The sequence below is a fragment of the Macaca mulatta genome, chromosome 16 (genome assembly GCF_049350105.2).
Source record: "Macaca mulatta isolate MMU2019108-1 chromosome 16, T2T-MMU8v2.0, whole genome shotgun sequence".
NCBI lineage: Eukaryota > Metazoa > Chordata > Mammalia > Primates > Cercopithecidae > Macaca > Macaca mulatta.
The window spans coordinates 54,800,838-54,817,413 of record NC_133421.1 but is presented as its reverse complement, the minus strand read 5'-3'; the positions used below and the strand labels follow the sequence as shown (position 1 = coordinate 54,817,413).

The window sequence follows — 16,576 nt, the reverse complement described above, 5'->3', positions numbered from 1 at the left end:
CCCAGCACCTGTAAGTGTGAATATACTAGGTCACATGGTAAAGGAGCATTAAAGTTGCAGGTAGAATTAAGGTTGCTAATCAACTAACCTTAAAACAGGGAGCTAATTCTGGATTATCCAGATGGGTCCAATCACATGACTCCTTAACAGTGGAAGAGGGAGGCAGAAGAAAAGAGTCAGAAAGAGATATGACAGCGGAAGCAAAATTCAGGATATATTATGTTGCTGGCTTTGAAGTTGGGAGCCATAAGCCAAGGAATGTGAGTGGCCTGGAACAGCAAAGAAACAAATTCTCCCCTAGAGCCTCCAGAACAATAAGACCTGTGTGGGACTTCTGAATTACACAACTAGAAGATAGTAAATTTATGTCGTTTTAGGCCATTAAATTTGTGGAAATTGGTTACTGCAGTAGAAAATGATTACAGGGAGTTAGAAGTAGAGCGGGGAGGGTAGTGGTCACATTACTGTGTGACCTCGGACAGGGCTTTGATACTCTGAGCCTCGGTTTCATCAATTGTAAAAACTGAAGAGAAAAATAAGGTCTGTGAGATTTATATGAAAAGCAAATTGGAAAATTGGTATCAAAGAATGTTGTAAAGTACAAAATGCTTACCTGATGTAAAGTCTTACCCAGCTGCCACATACCTGAACATCTCTATCAAATGAATGATCTCAATATTAAGAGGGCCAGAGGTCTTCTTTGATCACACCTGCACTTTGTTACTTAGCGTTGGTATTAAGCAGGTACCTCTATGAAAATCTCCATCCATCTATTGGGTATCTGGTGCCTAGAAACATGGCTTTGGCTGCATTCTCATCATTTCAAAGACTAAAAATTCCAGTCTGGTAAAATCACCTCTACAGTTTAGGGACCGAAGGGAAGGGTGAGCTGTTAGCCAGGCCACTTACCATCATATTTATTTGTCTTTAGTAAAGTGTTATACTCTAATAGTTAAAACAAGGTTTGCTTAGCTAAAAATAGTATTTGTTTGATGTAAATAATTTTAACAGAACCTGGGATTTGAGTAGATTGACATATAACTCCAGCTATATAGAAAATAAACTAATCAAAATGGTTTGAATTATCACAGTGATTCAACTGTTACTTACAACCAAATGTATGAGTAGACCTTTGGAAGTTACTTGGGTATGAGAATATTGATGAGAAGGACTAGTAGTGCTGGTTATTTGGTGACTTTGGAGCTATTTAAATCTTATTTTAATAATGATCAATTTACTTATGCATATTTCTTAATAATTTAGGACGGTACACTGAACTACCACATCTGAAGATTGCTTTATCTGATCCCCCATTATAAGTAAGCTTGTCTACCACTTTTGAGTATTTTTACCCAGTGATATAACAATAGTAGTACATCCGTGGAATGTATCCATGCACCAAACATTTATGGACCTCCCTTTCTGTGAGCCTGACACTGGGGCTATAAAGATGAGTAGGACCCTTCCCTACCCTCCAGAAACTAACAACCTATTAGACAAAAATAGATATATGAAGAATTTGTTGCTACACGATGTAAAAAATATGACTGCTGGCACAAAGCCTCTGACTCAGGCTTCTTACAAGTACTTTTATTTCATGGTCATTCAGGTAACAATTCTTATGCATTTCATGGTATATTAGTTTGTTTTCACACTGCTATAAAGATATCACCTGAGACTGGGTAATTTATAAACAAAGGAGCTTTAATTGACTCACAGTTCCACATGGCTGGGGAGGCCTCCTGAAACTTACAGTCATGGCAGAAGGGGAAGCAGGCATCTTCTTCACAAGGCAGCAGGAGTGAGAAGTGCAACCAGAGGAAATGCCAGACGCTTATTAAACCATCTGATCTTGTAAGAACTCAGTATCACGAGAACAGTGTGAAAGAAACTGTCCCCATCATCCAATCACCTCCCTCCCTTGATACATGGGGATTACAGGTCCCTCCCTTGACACATGGAGATTACAATTCAAGATGAGATTTGGGTGGGTACACAGAGCCAAACCATATCATATGGCAAGTACTTTAAAATATATATGTGTGTGTGTGTGTGTGTGTGTGTGTGTGTGTGTGTGTGTGTGTGTGTGTAAAAAATACCTTTAGACATTTCATTTATAATCAATGAACTAGTCAATACATCTTTAATTAATTTTACCTTGTAAAGCTGAAGAACCCCTTTCAGATGGTCACTTAATCCATTCCAGAGCCTCCCTATATATTGTTACTGACACCAACCCAGAAAACAGAACCTCAGCGAGGAGATTAATATAATGGTTAAATTCTCAGAAGTCAGATTTGGACCTAGATCCCAGCTCTAACATGCACTAGTTTTATGACCTGGGATAAGTTGTTTCACCTTTCTTAGTATCAGATTCCTCATATAGAAAATAAGAATGTAATTCTTTCTTGCCTTTAATATATGCTAAGGTCCTAAAAGACAGTTAATTCCATTTAGTCACAAGTCTAAGGTGGCACTATTAGAAACAATCAGTATTCTTTTTTTATTATTATTATACTTTAAGTTCTAGGGTACATGTGCATAACGTGCAGGTTTGTTACATATGTATACTTGTGCCATGTTGGTGTGCTGCACCCATCAACTCGTCAGCACCCATCAACTCGTCATTTACATCAGGTATAACTCCCAATATCAGGATTTAAAAGTTCATGAGAAAACTATAGAGGTTGATGGCATATTTTTATCCTATAGTTTTCATCATAATGGAAGGCTTTTCTTTGTAACACTCACTCTCAAGCAGCTTTAGCATTTATACATGATGGAGTCAGTAATACTGACAAAATACCTCAAGACATTAGAGATGGTCTCATAAGAAGCCTCTCAAAGTCCCTTCCAACTCTGTGATTTTTAGAAATCATTCTGTAGTATAATATATTTGCTTATATTTAAAATTTGAGGTGTAATCATTTTAACTTTGATAGATAAACATAATATTATAATCAATATAAATTAGTTGAAATATGTTTTAAATTTTAGTTTTCTTAAGGTTTTAAATTTGTTAATTAAGAAAAATGTTTAGTCAGATGTTTATTAAACTTCCTTTGTTGATTAAATTAAGTGAACGCCTGTATGGCTTGTAATATAATTCTATTTTAATAAGAACACTAAAAATTAAAGTAGCTTCTACATTTTGTGCACTTCTCACAGTGGGAATTTAATATGGAAATGTTGACAGTGGTCTTATGAACTTGTTTCCAATTAAATTTAGTATTCATTAATCTATATTCTGACAGTCTTGATTATTGATATTTAAAGTAGCATGAAAATATATAGTTATTACTTATTTTCTGTATTTTAGAAAGATAGGCTTTTAGTTTATAGAAGTTGTACATATATTTGTTGAGAAAGTAATAGTCATAGCTTCCTCTTGAAATATTCTCGTCTTGCTTGACAGTGATCTAGAGTGATGCTAACTGCAATAACAAATCATCTGCTTTCAGTGGCTTAATACTCACAAATCAATGCAGGGATTCCTGGTTGATGGGTGTAGCTTTTCTTCAGGTGGTGATGTTGAGACCCAGGCTCCTCCCATTTCATGTCTCTGCCCTCCCCGATGGCCTCAGAGTCCTCTACATTCGGTTAGTGGATGAAGAGTGAGAGTAGAGAAGGCATTCCAGCTTCTTAAAAACCCCGACCCACAAAAGATAAACAATTCTGTTACCTTCTATTGACAGAAACTAATCACATGCTCACATAAAGATGTGAGGAGAGCTGGGAAATGTGGTCTCTGCCTAGGCAGCTGCCACCTGGCAGCAACTCTATGGCATGGAATGGAGAACATAAATTTTTGGTGGATACTGTCAACAGGTATATGAGAAAGTACAAATTTACCAACTATACAATCCTATATAATTGTTTGTTAGTATCTAATAATTCAGTGTATAGGTATCAGTGTCTGTAGGACATGTTCTTTGTTTTTTTCTATTTTGTTTGTCCATTATGATCAAAAACAGCATCAATTTCTAAGAGTTACTCAGGGCTGTACTCTGTCACTACAGAGTTGTTTCCTTCTTTGAAAAATTAATTATATTGGCTTTGTACCTGGCATGTTTTAGCTCTATACAGAAATCCAGCCTATGGATATTCTTTGAAAAAATGTAATTAATATTTTCCATACTTTTTCCTCAGGAATTTTCTTTTCAGTGTTTATCTTTTACAAGTCTAGTGACAACAATTTTTTCCAATGTTATACATAAGTAATATATTACAATAGCTTTAGATTCTTATAATATAATTTGATATCTCAGACCTAAATATTTTTTTAATTAATTGGAATTTAAGATTTTAAAAGATAAATGATTTTTAATAGAAATTACCATAAATATATAATAAAAATAAAATTTGTCCTCTCGACTGTAAAGATTTGGATGAGATCCTGCTAATATTTGATCAGAGCCTCACTGGATTTCCAAATGCCTAATTAAAAAATGCTCAGAGTGTTCTGTGATATTTACAAAGTTCACTAATGAGAAATATTTATTTTGATTTTAGTGGCATATTTCCAAAATTATGTAAGAGGATACTCCTTATATACCAGTGGGAACAAAATGCCTGCAATTTTCTCTTAAACGTATTTTAGAATAAATACTTCCCATTACTAATTTGTAATTATTCTCATAACCAGTATTTATATAAGATTATATGCTGCTTTATCATGGTTTGGTTGCTTTTTAATAATCTTATTGACAAGGCTCAGCTTGTGTTCCTACCTTCTCATTTGTTTTCAATTGGGATTAGTTTTTAAGTATAAATCTTTTAATGTCGTTACTACTTGCAGTTTATGCCCAGTTGTAAAATTTTCCAGCGATTCAAAGTTACTGGTGCCTGAAACAAATTATATTAACATATAGTTACTTATTTGTCTTTGTTTTCTGGTTTATATAAATACTATATACATACAATTATCACCTCTCCCCCCAAAAATGACACTGGAAGTTAATTACTTTTGGCTCTTTATTCCACAGCTTTATCTTAAACATGATAAAATAGTATATGCAAATTCACAATGATGTATAAATAGTGCCATCTATGATGGAAGATTAACAAAAGAATGTCTTTCATCATCACAGACGCTTGTAAGAATGAATTTCTACAGAACAAGTGTCCTTTTTGTCTTTAAACCCTTTCTGTTTAACAGGTTGTCCTAATTTTTATTTTGAAAGAAAACATTTTGCTCCTTTAACTAGGAGGTAAGAAACATAAGGAGGGTAATTATAATGGGATTTAAATAATTCACTTACATTTCTATGCCAATAAAATAAAGCATGTCCTCTTAGTTTTTTTAATAAGCTCTAAAATGTGTCTTTCTGTTTACTAATATTATTTTTTAAAACACACAATACTGTTATCTTCCCAAATCGAATATTATTGTTTTCCAACAATGGATTTGGCAACCATTCAGAGGCAAATAGTATTATGCTTTTGAGATTTTCAAATATATCTGAAGTGCTGTTGACTGCTCTCCAAATCAGGTCAGATGCACTGTCTCTTTAGGAGAATTTGCCAGAGGTACTGTATGTTCAAATGGAAAATTTTCACGTTCCATAGTAAGCTTCATTTATTTTCCAAACATCTAAATTTTTTATACTAAGTAGCAACATCTCCCTTTATGAACCATGGGGTCTTTATTAATTAAACAGAGTCAACAGGGCTGATTTATTCTCTCTCTTATCAGCTGAATTACCAAGCACACAAATCACAGAGGAAATGTTTTTAATACTAGAATGTTCTCCAAGCCAGTAAATCTGGGATTATCTCATCATACCGATTATGTCAAAGCTCTTTAGCCACAGTGCTCACTAGGACAGAAAATTGAATGGTATACACACAAATGGCCCCCTTCCAGCATCATAGGAAGAATTCCAAGTTTTTCTTACAATAATCAGAAATCCCTAATTAATAATAAAACTAGCTATAATTATTTATTGAATGTCTCCTGTCTGCCAGGCACTTCCCATGCATTACCTGAGCTTCAGAAGCACTGTGTCCCACTGGTTCTGGACATTTTTAACAAAGACCCGGGTCTGAAATGTGTGCTTGAAGCACAGAACACATCTCTCTGTTGCTTTGGTTTTATTTCTTCTAGTGAGTAGCTGTTGTAATTGCATATTTGATGCTTAGGTGTGTGCATGTGTGTTTTTACACATATACAAAAAATACTGCAAATACAAGATTAATCAAGTTATAAAGTTAATCAAATTTTATATTACTTTTGTATTTGGAGTAAGAGCAGATGTTGATTTGTTGATTAAAAAGTGCTTAATGAAGGTTACTGGCAAGGATGACCATCTGGTAGAACTTTCTGATATTCACCATTCAGAGTCTGTAACTACGTTTTTTTTCTTAGACATTTTCCTTTTGATTATTTTAAATTAGCAATTTAATGGAATGTTCATATATGGACAGTTGTAACATTTCAGGCATGAGAATGTTATTTATAAAAAGTCAAATAGCAAAGCATACTACCTGAACTTACCCTCGGGTAATTGCTCCTGTTTTTCTTCCTTCCCATCTCCTCCAATTATGGAACTTCAAAGGAGAGGAAGAAATTTAAGTGATTTAAATTATCGTCTCTTCTTTGGAGTAATATGTGCTGATAAACAAAGTATTAAAATATATACCAATATTTTAAAATAAGCAAAGCTGTCTCATCAAGCTTTTCCCTTTTAGTTTTAAACATGTACTTTGAACAAGGCGATGTGTCCTCATTTCACCTTGCAGTGGCATTCCAGCCCTCTCATGTTACACTCATTAGTATTTCTTTAAACCACTTTCAAGTTAGGCAGCTTTCCAGCTTTATAAAGGCCTTGAAATGAAGTTAACCTGTGCCGAATCAAATGCTTTAGTAAATTTGGCCTCCATAATAAGAAATTCCATTAAACCATTTTAAAGGGATATTAGTAATGTGGATTATTGTCAAGAGAATAATGATTCCTTGTACACTAAACCACACTCTGAGTTTTTGAAACGATGAAGATGCCTGGGCCTTGTCACTTTCACCTTGATTCTTAAAGAACTGAAACCCTTTTTATGCCATCATAAAACTGCTAGTAATCTTCTTCCATGAAAAGATACATTTTTAATATTTAAACAGAGGAACTGAACAATTTGTGTAGTGGGGACATGAACAAAATGTGTAGTATAGGATTGGAAACAAACCAAACCAATAATAACAGTGGAACTTACCATTTGTACTACCTAACATTTTCAGTATTGTAATCAGTGGCCAATAAAGTGAATGCATTTTTGTGATAGTTCCCAAATTGTGTTCTATGGAACACAAGCCCTGTGTTTGTTAACAGAGATATGTTACTTTGAGTAATATTACATAGTCTTGGAGACTCACAGAGCACATTAGCATATAGCACGTTAGCATATTAAAGTCTCTGGGAAATCCTATAGTAAAGAAACCTATTCCATTATGTCAAACTTATTTGACTGTAGAATTATATTCTTAACATAACATTGATTAATTGGTTGATTGATTGATTGATTGAGACAGGGTCTTGTTTTGTCACCCAGGATGGAATATAGTGGATCATACCTCACTGCAGCCTCAAACTTCTGAGTTCCAGCCGTCCTCCCATATTAGCCTCCCAAGTCAGTAACTGGGATTACAGGCATGAGCCACTGTGCCATGCTATTCTTCACATAACATTTATTTAAAACTCTTGGGAACATAACTTTGGAAAATGTTACTTTATAATGTAGGAGGCACTTTCCGATCCACAATCTTAAGTAATCTTTATAAGTACTGGCCTTCAGATGCACTTGATCTAAGACACGGTGCTGCTTCTCAGGTTGAGTTTGGGAAGGACGAAGGCTAGGGAAACTGATCTAGGATGGATGAAGGCAGTGAGGTAAACCAGGGCTAGAAACAGTGTCCAAGGAGAAGAATCAAATCCTCGTCCTAATTTGTGCACTCGGAGTTGGGAAGATGGTGATGGATTTAGGAGAGTCATCCAGCCAAAGGCTGGGAGTAGGACACTAAGTGTAAGAAATACCATCCACCAGGTTAAGAGCACGATTTTGTGATGTGTCACCACTTCCTAGACATATGCAATATCTTTTGTACTTCCTTTCTCATCTCTGCTTGTGTTATTTCCCTGAAACACTTTTCAGGATGCTGGTCATTTGTTCTGAGATCATGTTAGGCCCCACAAATTCAGAGATAAGAAACATAGCTCCTGCCATTAAGGAGCTTTATATGTAGTAGGAAGGCCTAAAAATAAACAAGCATTTATAAGTTAATGTAATAAGAGATAAGACCATGGGCACAGATTGGCGGATTCTTAAGGGATATTTGGTTTTTTAGAATTAATAAAGTTAATTTCTCATGGGAAAGGATTATGGGAAAGAAGAAGATATTGTTAGTGGGGTGCAGTGGCTCACGCCTGTAATCCCAACACTTTGGGAGGCCAAGGTGGGTGGATCACTTAAGCCCAAGAGTTCCAGACCAGCCTGGCCAATATGGTGAAACCCTGTCTCTACCAATAATACAAAAATTAGCCAGGTGTGGTGGCATGCACCTTTAGTCCTGGCTACTTGGGAGGCTGAGGTATGAGAATTCCTTGAATCCCAGGGGACAGAGGTTACAGTGAGCTGAGATTGTGTGGCTCCACTCCAGCCTAGGTGACAGAGCAAGACTCTGTCTCAAAAAAAAAAAAAAAAAAAAAAAGGTATTGTTGAGGAAGCTAAAAAAACAAAGTATTTCATTGAATGTTTACCAAGTGAGTAACAGTGTATGATTTGTCATTTAGAAAGTTATTTGGCTGGAGTAGAGAATGAATTAGAACTAGAGCAGAGTCAGGGAGGCAAACCATTTCAGTGACCCAGACTATTTCATTGAAAAAGGAGAGCAAGAAACAGATCCCAGAGATGTTACAGGAAGGCAGTCATTGGACTTGCTGACTGACTGAATGTCAGATACTGAAAGGAAAGGAGTTAGAGATGCTGCATTCACCTGCATTCCTTTTTAACCAAAGAAAAAAGAAAGAAATGGTTTTCGTTGAAACTTAAAATGTGTCTAAAACTTATTAAAACTATTGGATCTAGTTCTAACTGCTTCCTCTCACAGGGACTTTACTGGGGTAGAAGCCATGTCACCAGGATCAATACTTGCATGGATGAATAGAAAGACAGTCTTTCAGATTCTAATTGCATTCTTGTTCTGTTCAAGTCACGTAACACAGACTACATCCTGGATCCATCCTGTGATGAGTGTCCTGAATCTGTCTCGCTCAGAGGAGAATGAAGCGGATTTCTCTAGAGAACTCCCCAACCAGAGAAGTTGATGGTTTTCCTTAGGAAGTGGAGCTACATGGATGACGTGAGCAGAGACACATAACATTCAATTCTGAGATGCAACAGTCTAAAATAGGAGTAAAGCATGCACTACTTGTTGAAGTGTGAAATGGAGATCTGGACTTTGGGTATTTTTGTAAAACTTTTGATATTTCTGTATACATTTAAAAAATCAATTGCCACTACAGTAGTTCCTTAAGAATAATCTAGTCATATTTTTTGAAATCACATATAATTAGACTTTATAATATATATACTTTTTCATATATAATTAGATCTGTCTTTGTAATTTCATATGTAGTTCTTCATAGGGTCTCAGATACAATGGTTTTTATAACTGACATATAGAAAAAGTGTATGAACATAAGGAAATGCCTCATTTATTTGATAATTCACTAACTTTTTATATTCACATATTAGGACAGTGATCTTAGCAAGCTTTTTGGAATTTAAGGGTCACATTTAGACATCTCCTGGGCTAATGAATACAGCTTATATCTTTGTTGAGCTTTCTAATTTACAAAATGTTTTGCAGACCTCACTTTCTTTAAACCATACAACATGCCTGTGAAGCTGATCTGGTGGGTATGTTTATTCTTCGTTTTCAGTAGGGAAATAGCAGTTCAGAGAGAGGAAGCTCCCTGTCCCAGCACCGAGACTCACTCCTAAGTCTTCTGATTCCATGTCCAGTCCCCCTTCCCTCACACCCTGCTGTCCCCACAGAGGGAGGTCACAGCCCATCACGCAGGACACTGTGATTGTGTTGATGCAGCTGGCTCCACAGCTGTGCATTCCACAGAGATTCAGAAGGCACCTCTTCAGTCGAACATGGCCCCTCTATAACCCCACTATTCTTCTCCTATAAACCCTTCCCCCTTCTCTGCACCCAAGCCTTCGCCAAGTAGGCGCGCTGTTTGTGATATTGTTTCAACAGATTTCTTTCAGCAGCTCATGTTTTTCTAAAGTGAAAGGCATGGTTTGTCCTGCTTAGGTTGCCCTTCCAAGAGGGATGGTTTGAGGGGAGCTGATGAGAAGAGAGGTATCTGTTAAAACATTGCTGCTCTACTCAAAACAAGATGGAAGCCTAAAGCCCAAGTCAAGCAGCCCCCAGCACTGCTGTGCAGTCCTAGAAGTCCTTAAAACATAGTCTAAGAACCATTCATTGTAACCATTTTATAGATGAGTAAACTGAGATCCTAAGTCTCCTAGTCTACCGAATTTCATATGGTGTATAATACAGATTTATATGGTAAAGATATATATATACGTTGTGCTCAACTATACATTCCTGATTACATTTAGGATTTATGACTTATGTCTTGAGTAATAATATAAAGTCAACTCCAGACTGATAGGTAGTCATTAGCCATGAGAAATGTTTCAGGATGGCTAGAGAAGACTTGTGTTTTGCCTGACAGCCATTTGAATGTTAGGAAGCTCTGGGAAGACAAGTTTTGAGAGAAGCCCCAGAGGGACCTATTTCCTTGCACCCCCCCCAAAGGTGAATGAGGTATTCTGTAAGTTAGTGTCTATAATTGTGAAAGTACAAACTTTTTGTTTTCGTCAGATTAATACTATGAAATATCTCTCCCCCTGCTTGGAGAGTTTTCTAATTTGTTTCTAGTGAGCAAAACAAAGCAGGTGCTTGAGTCGCCTGAAATCAAAGTACTCAGGCACACAGCCCACCGACAGAGACACCTCATCCTTTAACTGCTGTTTTGTACTACTTGCCTCCCTGTTTCTGTCAAATACCTAGTGAAAAAGGCCTAGACAAGTGTAATGATATTATTTATTGAGCATTTTGTGTCAGACATGGTGATGAGCAGTTTGCATATATTTATTTATGATCTTCTTAAAACCATTCCATGAAATAGGAACTGTAATGATCCCCATTTCTAAAAGAAAAAACTTAGGTTTAGAGAGTTAGTAATCTTTGCCTAAGGGTCACAAAGCACCTATGTGTAGAAGCTAGGGTTCAAGGCAGATCTGTGATTCCAGAGCCTGTTCTCTAAACCACTATGCGGAACTGCTTAGATTCATTGTCTATGGGTACAATTTATAAAAAGGCAGATTCTAGTTCAATGCCATAAGGAACTTTCTAGTAGTTAAAGCTGATAAGAAAAGGATTTCCCAGTAGAAAATGGAAGCACTGTCCCAGCAGATTTCAGTCAATCTGAATTCCTTACGTGGGGAATGTTGCTGAGGAGGTTCAGTGTGTGAATGGACTGGACCAGTTGGCCACTCTCTCAGATTCCCTCTTCATAAAACTTGCGTGACCTCTAAACCATCAGGTCAATGCCATAAGAAATGTTCAAAAAAACATGGTCAGGGCTTAGCAAGTCCTTTTCCAGTGCAAATAGGACCCTCACATTATGTGTTGATGAGTAGCCAGTCTTTCTTTAACATCAATCAACCTTACTCACTCATTCCTTCAAAATATTTATTGAGCACCAACAATATCACAAGCACCGTGCTAAGCACTGTGGTGAAGTAGAACAATTGCTAATCATTTCCTGGGTTCCACTTACTCTTGATTTTAAAAAACAACAACAAAAAAGTTTTTGTGTGGCCAGAACTAAACAGCTTCTTCTTAATTTTTGAATTTTAAAACTAATCTATTTTATTTTTAAAAAATCAAGTCCTATGGAAGAGAATAAAGTAAGAGATAGCCCATCTCACCTTCGAGAGGTAGCAGTCACTAATACTGTGGTAAGTGATTTTACTCAAAGGAAATCACACTATTAAGCAGCTTGTTTTTGACGTGTTAATGTTGTGGTCATTTTTTCATGTCAATACATAGATTAATCTTTTATTTCAAATATCTACATAAAATATCACTACCCACATAACCCATAATTTGTGTGGCCAGCAATTTTTTGCACGCTAAAATGTTTTAAGTTTTCTTATTACCAACAATGTCACAGTGAACATTTATATATTCATTACGTCCTTTTCCTCATATATCTTTGCACTCTTGTGCTAGTATGTCTATAGTGTGAATACATTCCTAAATTTCTTGATCAAAGCTAGGTCAAAGTTACATTCATTTTAATTTTGGTATATATTCATAAATTCTCCTCCATAAAAGTAGGACCAGCTTACATTACCACCAAAAGTGTATGTGAGCCTTTTTTTTTTTTAATGTATGATAGGACTTGTTTTTAGTCCAAAGGTTCCTATAGATTTTCTGGGTTTTTTGTTTGTTTTTTGTTTTTGCCCTTGGAAGAATAACCTTCCTTCCACCAAGTCCAAAAACCTGAGATTTTTAATCATTAGGTTTTAGATTTCCTTTAGCTGCAGAGACTGACTTGCTGTACAGAGGGAAGTGTAGCAGTGACTAGTTCACTATATGTCAAACACATCATTACTCTTCTCTTCCTACTTTACATGTAATGGTGGCAAGGACCAACTTTTAAATGAGCTAACTTGGGTGAGAATGTTCAGTAAAGTACCAAGCACAATACAAATGCATCTTCCAGCTCTTTGGGCCTCACTTTCCCTATCTGAATAATAAGGATAGTAATCCCTTGCCTTTTCCAAAACCAGTTCAACTCAACAAACACTTCCTGAGCACCTACTACATGCCAGGCAAAATGTGAAATTTGTATGCTACGAGGCTAAATGGTAATGATTCTCAAAACAAGGAGCTCATAGTCCAAAACCATTTTTCTTTCTTTTTTTTTCCCCTAAAAAACCTTTTAAAGGGGTAAGAAGTTAGGGGGTTGTTTATTAAGAACCCCTGAAGAGCAACCCTTTATCACTCTCTTAAATTTGAATAATTCCAAAATAATATTAACACCTCTTGACTAGAAAAGGAAAAAAAAGGAAGATGCCGTATGAAGAGCTTCTCCAATAATAAATGCAAAGCAGCTGTCAAAATATAGAGTCAAATGATACTTTCATAAAGTGTTTGAACAATCAGAAAATGTTATCCTTTTTCTCAGGAGAAATGGGACATTTTTATTTTCTCTTCTAACTGAAATGCAACTTTTTGAAGAATCAACATGCTTGACATTTTTACAATGTACCTAAAGAACTGAACTATTATTAAAACAACTTACACACTCTATTGCGTATAACTTTTGAGAGAATGAAAAGAACCTTAAACAGAATGTGCCTGTGGAGCTTCACTTTAGAAATGAAATACCCAAGGTGTTTTAACTACAACTGTCTACATGTAATAGTGTGTCTGCATAATGATTTTGTAAATATTAACTGCAATTCTGTGTTTGCTTTCTTGATACGACTTTTTACATTTAAACTTATACTGTTTCTGTCTACTTTTTTCAAAAGTTCAATTTTTACTTTTGGGGATTGGGCTGTTCTGAGGGAAAGGACAATCAGATTAATAGTTCTGTCTCCCATTCCATTCCCCCATCATCCAATTATTCTCTGTATCACTCTACCCTGTTTATTTCTTTTACATTATCAGTTTGCCCTAATCTTATTTTGTTGTTACCTTCCTCAATAATGGGAGTAATAATGGGAGTCAGCTTCATGAGGGCAGGGATTTTGTCTTTTTGTATTCATTTACTCACTTACACACTTACTGAGAGCTACTAGATGCCAGACACTTCACTGAGTAGTAGGGATACAATGTGAGATATATGTGTTTCTAGCCCTGTGTAATTCGTATTCTATGTAAAGGCTATACAATTGAAATTAACCAAAACTTTTTCCATTTATTTTCTTTCTTCCCATTCCTTATCAGATATTTGAATTACTGGGCCATTTAATGTTCATTACACTAAGAAAGGGTGTGATATCAGAAAGCAGGAAAAAGCATGTTCTTTTGAGTTTCCAAAATCTAGCTCTTTGGGGAACTAGAAAGGATTTATGATTTAGGGCAAAGATTTGAGAGCACATATGATGAGGAAGATGAGGCTTTCTTACTCACTGTCTAGGAAATAATTCCCCTGGCTGTGAGGAGGAGAAAAAAGAACAAAAATGTTGGTAGGGCTCAGAGAAAGGTACTGGGCTTAACCTTCTGGACCAAGTTCCAGGGAGCAGCAAAACCTCAATGACATTTGTCCCCTAGAATGGAAATGACTATGTGGTGTGTTTAGGTAGTGGGACCTTGGACAACCGCAATGAGCTTCCTCCAGCCCAATGTGGTCCAGACTGGAGGATTAGATTGATTTCTGTGAACCCCAAAGGATCACAGGAGTAGCAGTAACACCTGCTGGACCTGAATGAGGACTTTTCCATTCCATCCACATGTTCTCTCAATGGAAATAAATTCGGACAATAACATTAGAACATCTTAACCCAGAGTGCCTTAGCACTAGATAAGCCTCTGCTGTGGTCTGAGTGTTTGTGCCCAGCCCTTAATTTCATATATTGAAACCTAACCCCCAAGGTACCAGTATTAAGAGGTAGGGCTCTGGGGAGGTGATTAGGTCATGAGGCTCCATCCTGGTGAATGGGATTAGTACCCTTATGAAAGACGCTTCAGGGAACCTGTTTGCCCCTTCTGCCTTGTGAGGATGCAGCAAGAAGTCGCCATCTTTGAAGCAGAGAGCAAGCCCTCACCAGAAGCTAAATCTGCTGGCACCTTGATCTTGCACTTTCCAGCCTCCAGAACTGTGAACAATACATTTATATTGTTTATAAATTACCCAGTCTAAGATATTTAGTTATAGCAGCTCCTGAATGGACTAAGACAGCCCACAGAGTTGAGCAGTGACCCCAAGGGAAGGAAAGAACTGCAAGTTGCCTGAAATTAATGTTGCTCGGATCATTTATTCCCTATTCCTGGTGTTTCTTTGTGGAGAGTGCTCCATTAAAGTAACCCTTTTGGCCTGTCTCTGCTTCTTCCCTAGGCAGTGATTTACCTAACTGGTGAGTTTAGGATTAAAAAAAGGAATACATCCTAAAACATGTCTTAAATATATATTCCCTTTTCTTTGTTTCATGCAAACATGGCCTATTTATTTTTCAAGTCTTTCTCATTTCTTACCCGGATGATTTCAGCATAGGTGATATAGCTTCTTCCTTCTCCACCACACCTGTCCCCATCAATCTACCCATCACATTTCTGTCAGAATTATCTTTCTATAACACAAAATTGCTTCTATTGCTCCCTTGCTAGTCTTCAGTAGTTCCCTAGCACCTTCTACTATCTGAGCCCCTGGCTTTCTCTCTAGCCTCATTTCTTATCCCCAACAGTTGATCAGATATGCTGTTCTCTGTCTAGGAAGCTTCTCTTGCCCAATTCCTGCATGAGATTTCTTCTCACACATCAAGACTCTGCTCTCATTTCACCTCTTCTTTGAAGAGCTCCTTGACACATGCTGCCTTCCCCATGCCCAGGGCTGGCACTCTATAGATGCCATGCCTGCATTTTTACACACCTGCCCAGCCCCCCTTCCCACTCAGGAGTGGTGGAGCAAGAACTTGCCCCTCAAGAGAGTTGCTGGCCTGTTTGTCCAGACACTCATTTGGTTACCATATTTACTAATTTACTTTTATCTACTGAGCTGGGTTACTGAGTCTTAGAGGCCTGAATTCTGGTTCTACCTTCTCTTTCTGCATGTGGTAACGAAAACTGGAACTCTGATTAAAGCCAACTGGTCTCTCTCACTGTGGCTGTTCCGCTCAACATCAGTAGCTAGGTGGGTAAATCAGGTGGAGGTGGGAAGGAAATGGGAAAACAGAAAACTGGCCAGGATCTGTTGTTGCTTTGGGATATTTTATTCTAAAACCCTGGAGGCTGAGAAGGTTAACTGGAAGGGTTCCAACTCAGAAATCCTACCCTGGTCCCCTATTGCTGCATACCTTTTAATAAAGTATCGATCACACTATATATGTAATTAATTTGGATAGGAAAGTAGGGCATGTGTCATCTCTCCTGGTAGACTGTGAGTCCTTTATTATTAACTCAGAGTCCATATATTTTTTTTTCATTCCTCGTGCAAGACATGACACAGTAAAATCTAATAAAAGTTTACAAAATAAATTTAAAATGTAACATTGTGTTTTTTTAAAAAAAAAAAAAAAAAAACTATTTTAGTTGTTTCCTGCTTCTGGCAGGGGAATTATAAAGAAAATGAGGTGGGGGTTTAAGTAAGCATGTCTATATTAACTAGTTCCACTAATGTGGGAACAATATAATGAATTTTGCTGAAGAAGGAAGTGCATGCTACTTAAGTTGGGCCATAAAACTCACAGTATGATTGCAGTAAAAGGATTGTAAAGCACATACTCACACATTGTTGATTTGCCCAAGGTTCTGAAGAAATACCACAGAATG

The 16,576-nt window shown here is 36.8% G+C and overlaps 1 protein-coding gene across 2 annotated transcripts in view; it reads left to right on the top strand.

Moving 5' to 3' along the window:
- Positions 1-16,282, top strand: part of STXBP4 (syntaxin binding protein 4) — a 200,911-nt gene extending 184,629 nt beyond the window's left edge. Inside the window, exon 19 of one of the 2 annotated variants that reach the window (XR_013406489.1) lies at positions 9,200-13,587. Coding sequence is in view for 1 of the 2 variants with exons in the window: in XM_001102767.5 (XP_001102767.3) it covers positions 9,200-9,314 (115 nt within the window). In the remaining variant the exon portion in view is untranslated. Of the gene's footprint in view, positions 1-9,199 lie in introns of both variants that reach the window. The other variant, XM_001102767.5, reaches the window with a different exon arrangement.
- The last annotated feature ends 294 nt before the right edge of the window (positions 16,283-16,576 follow it).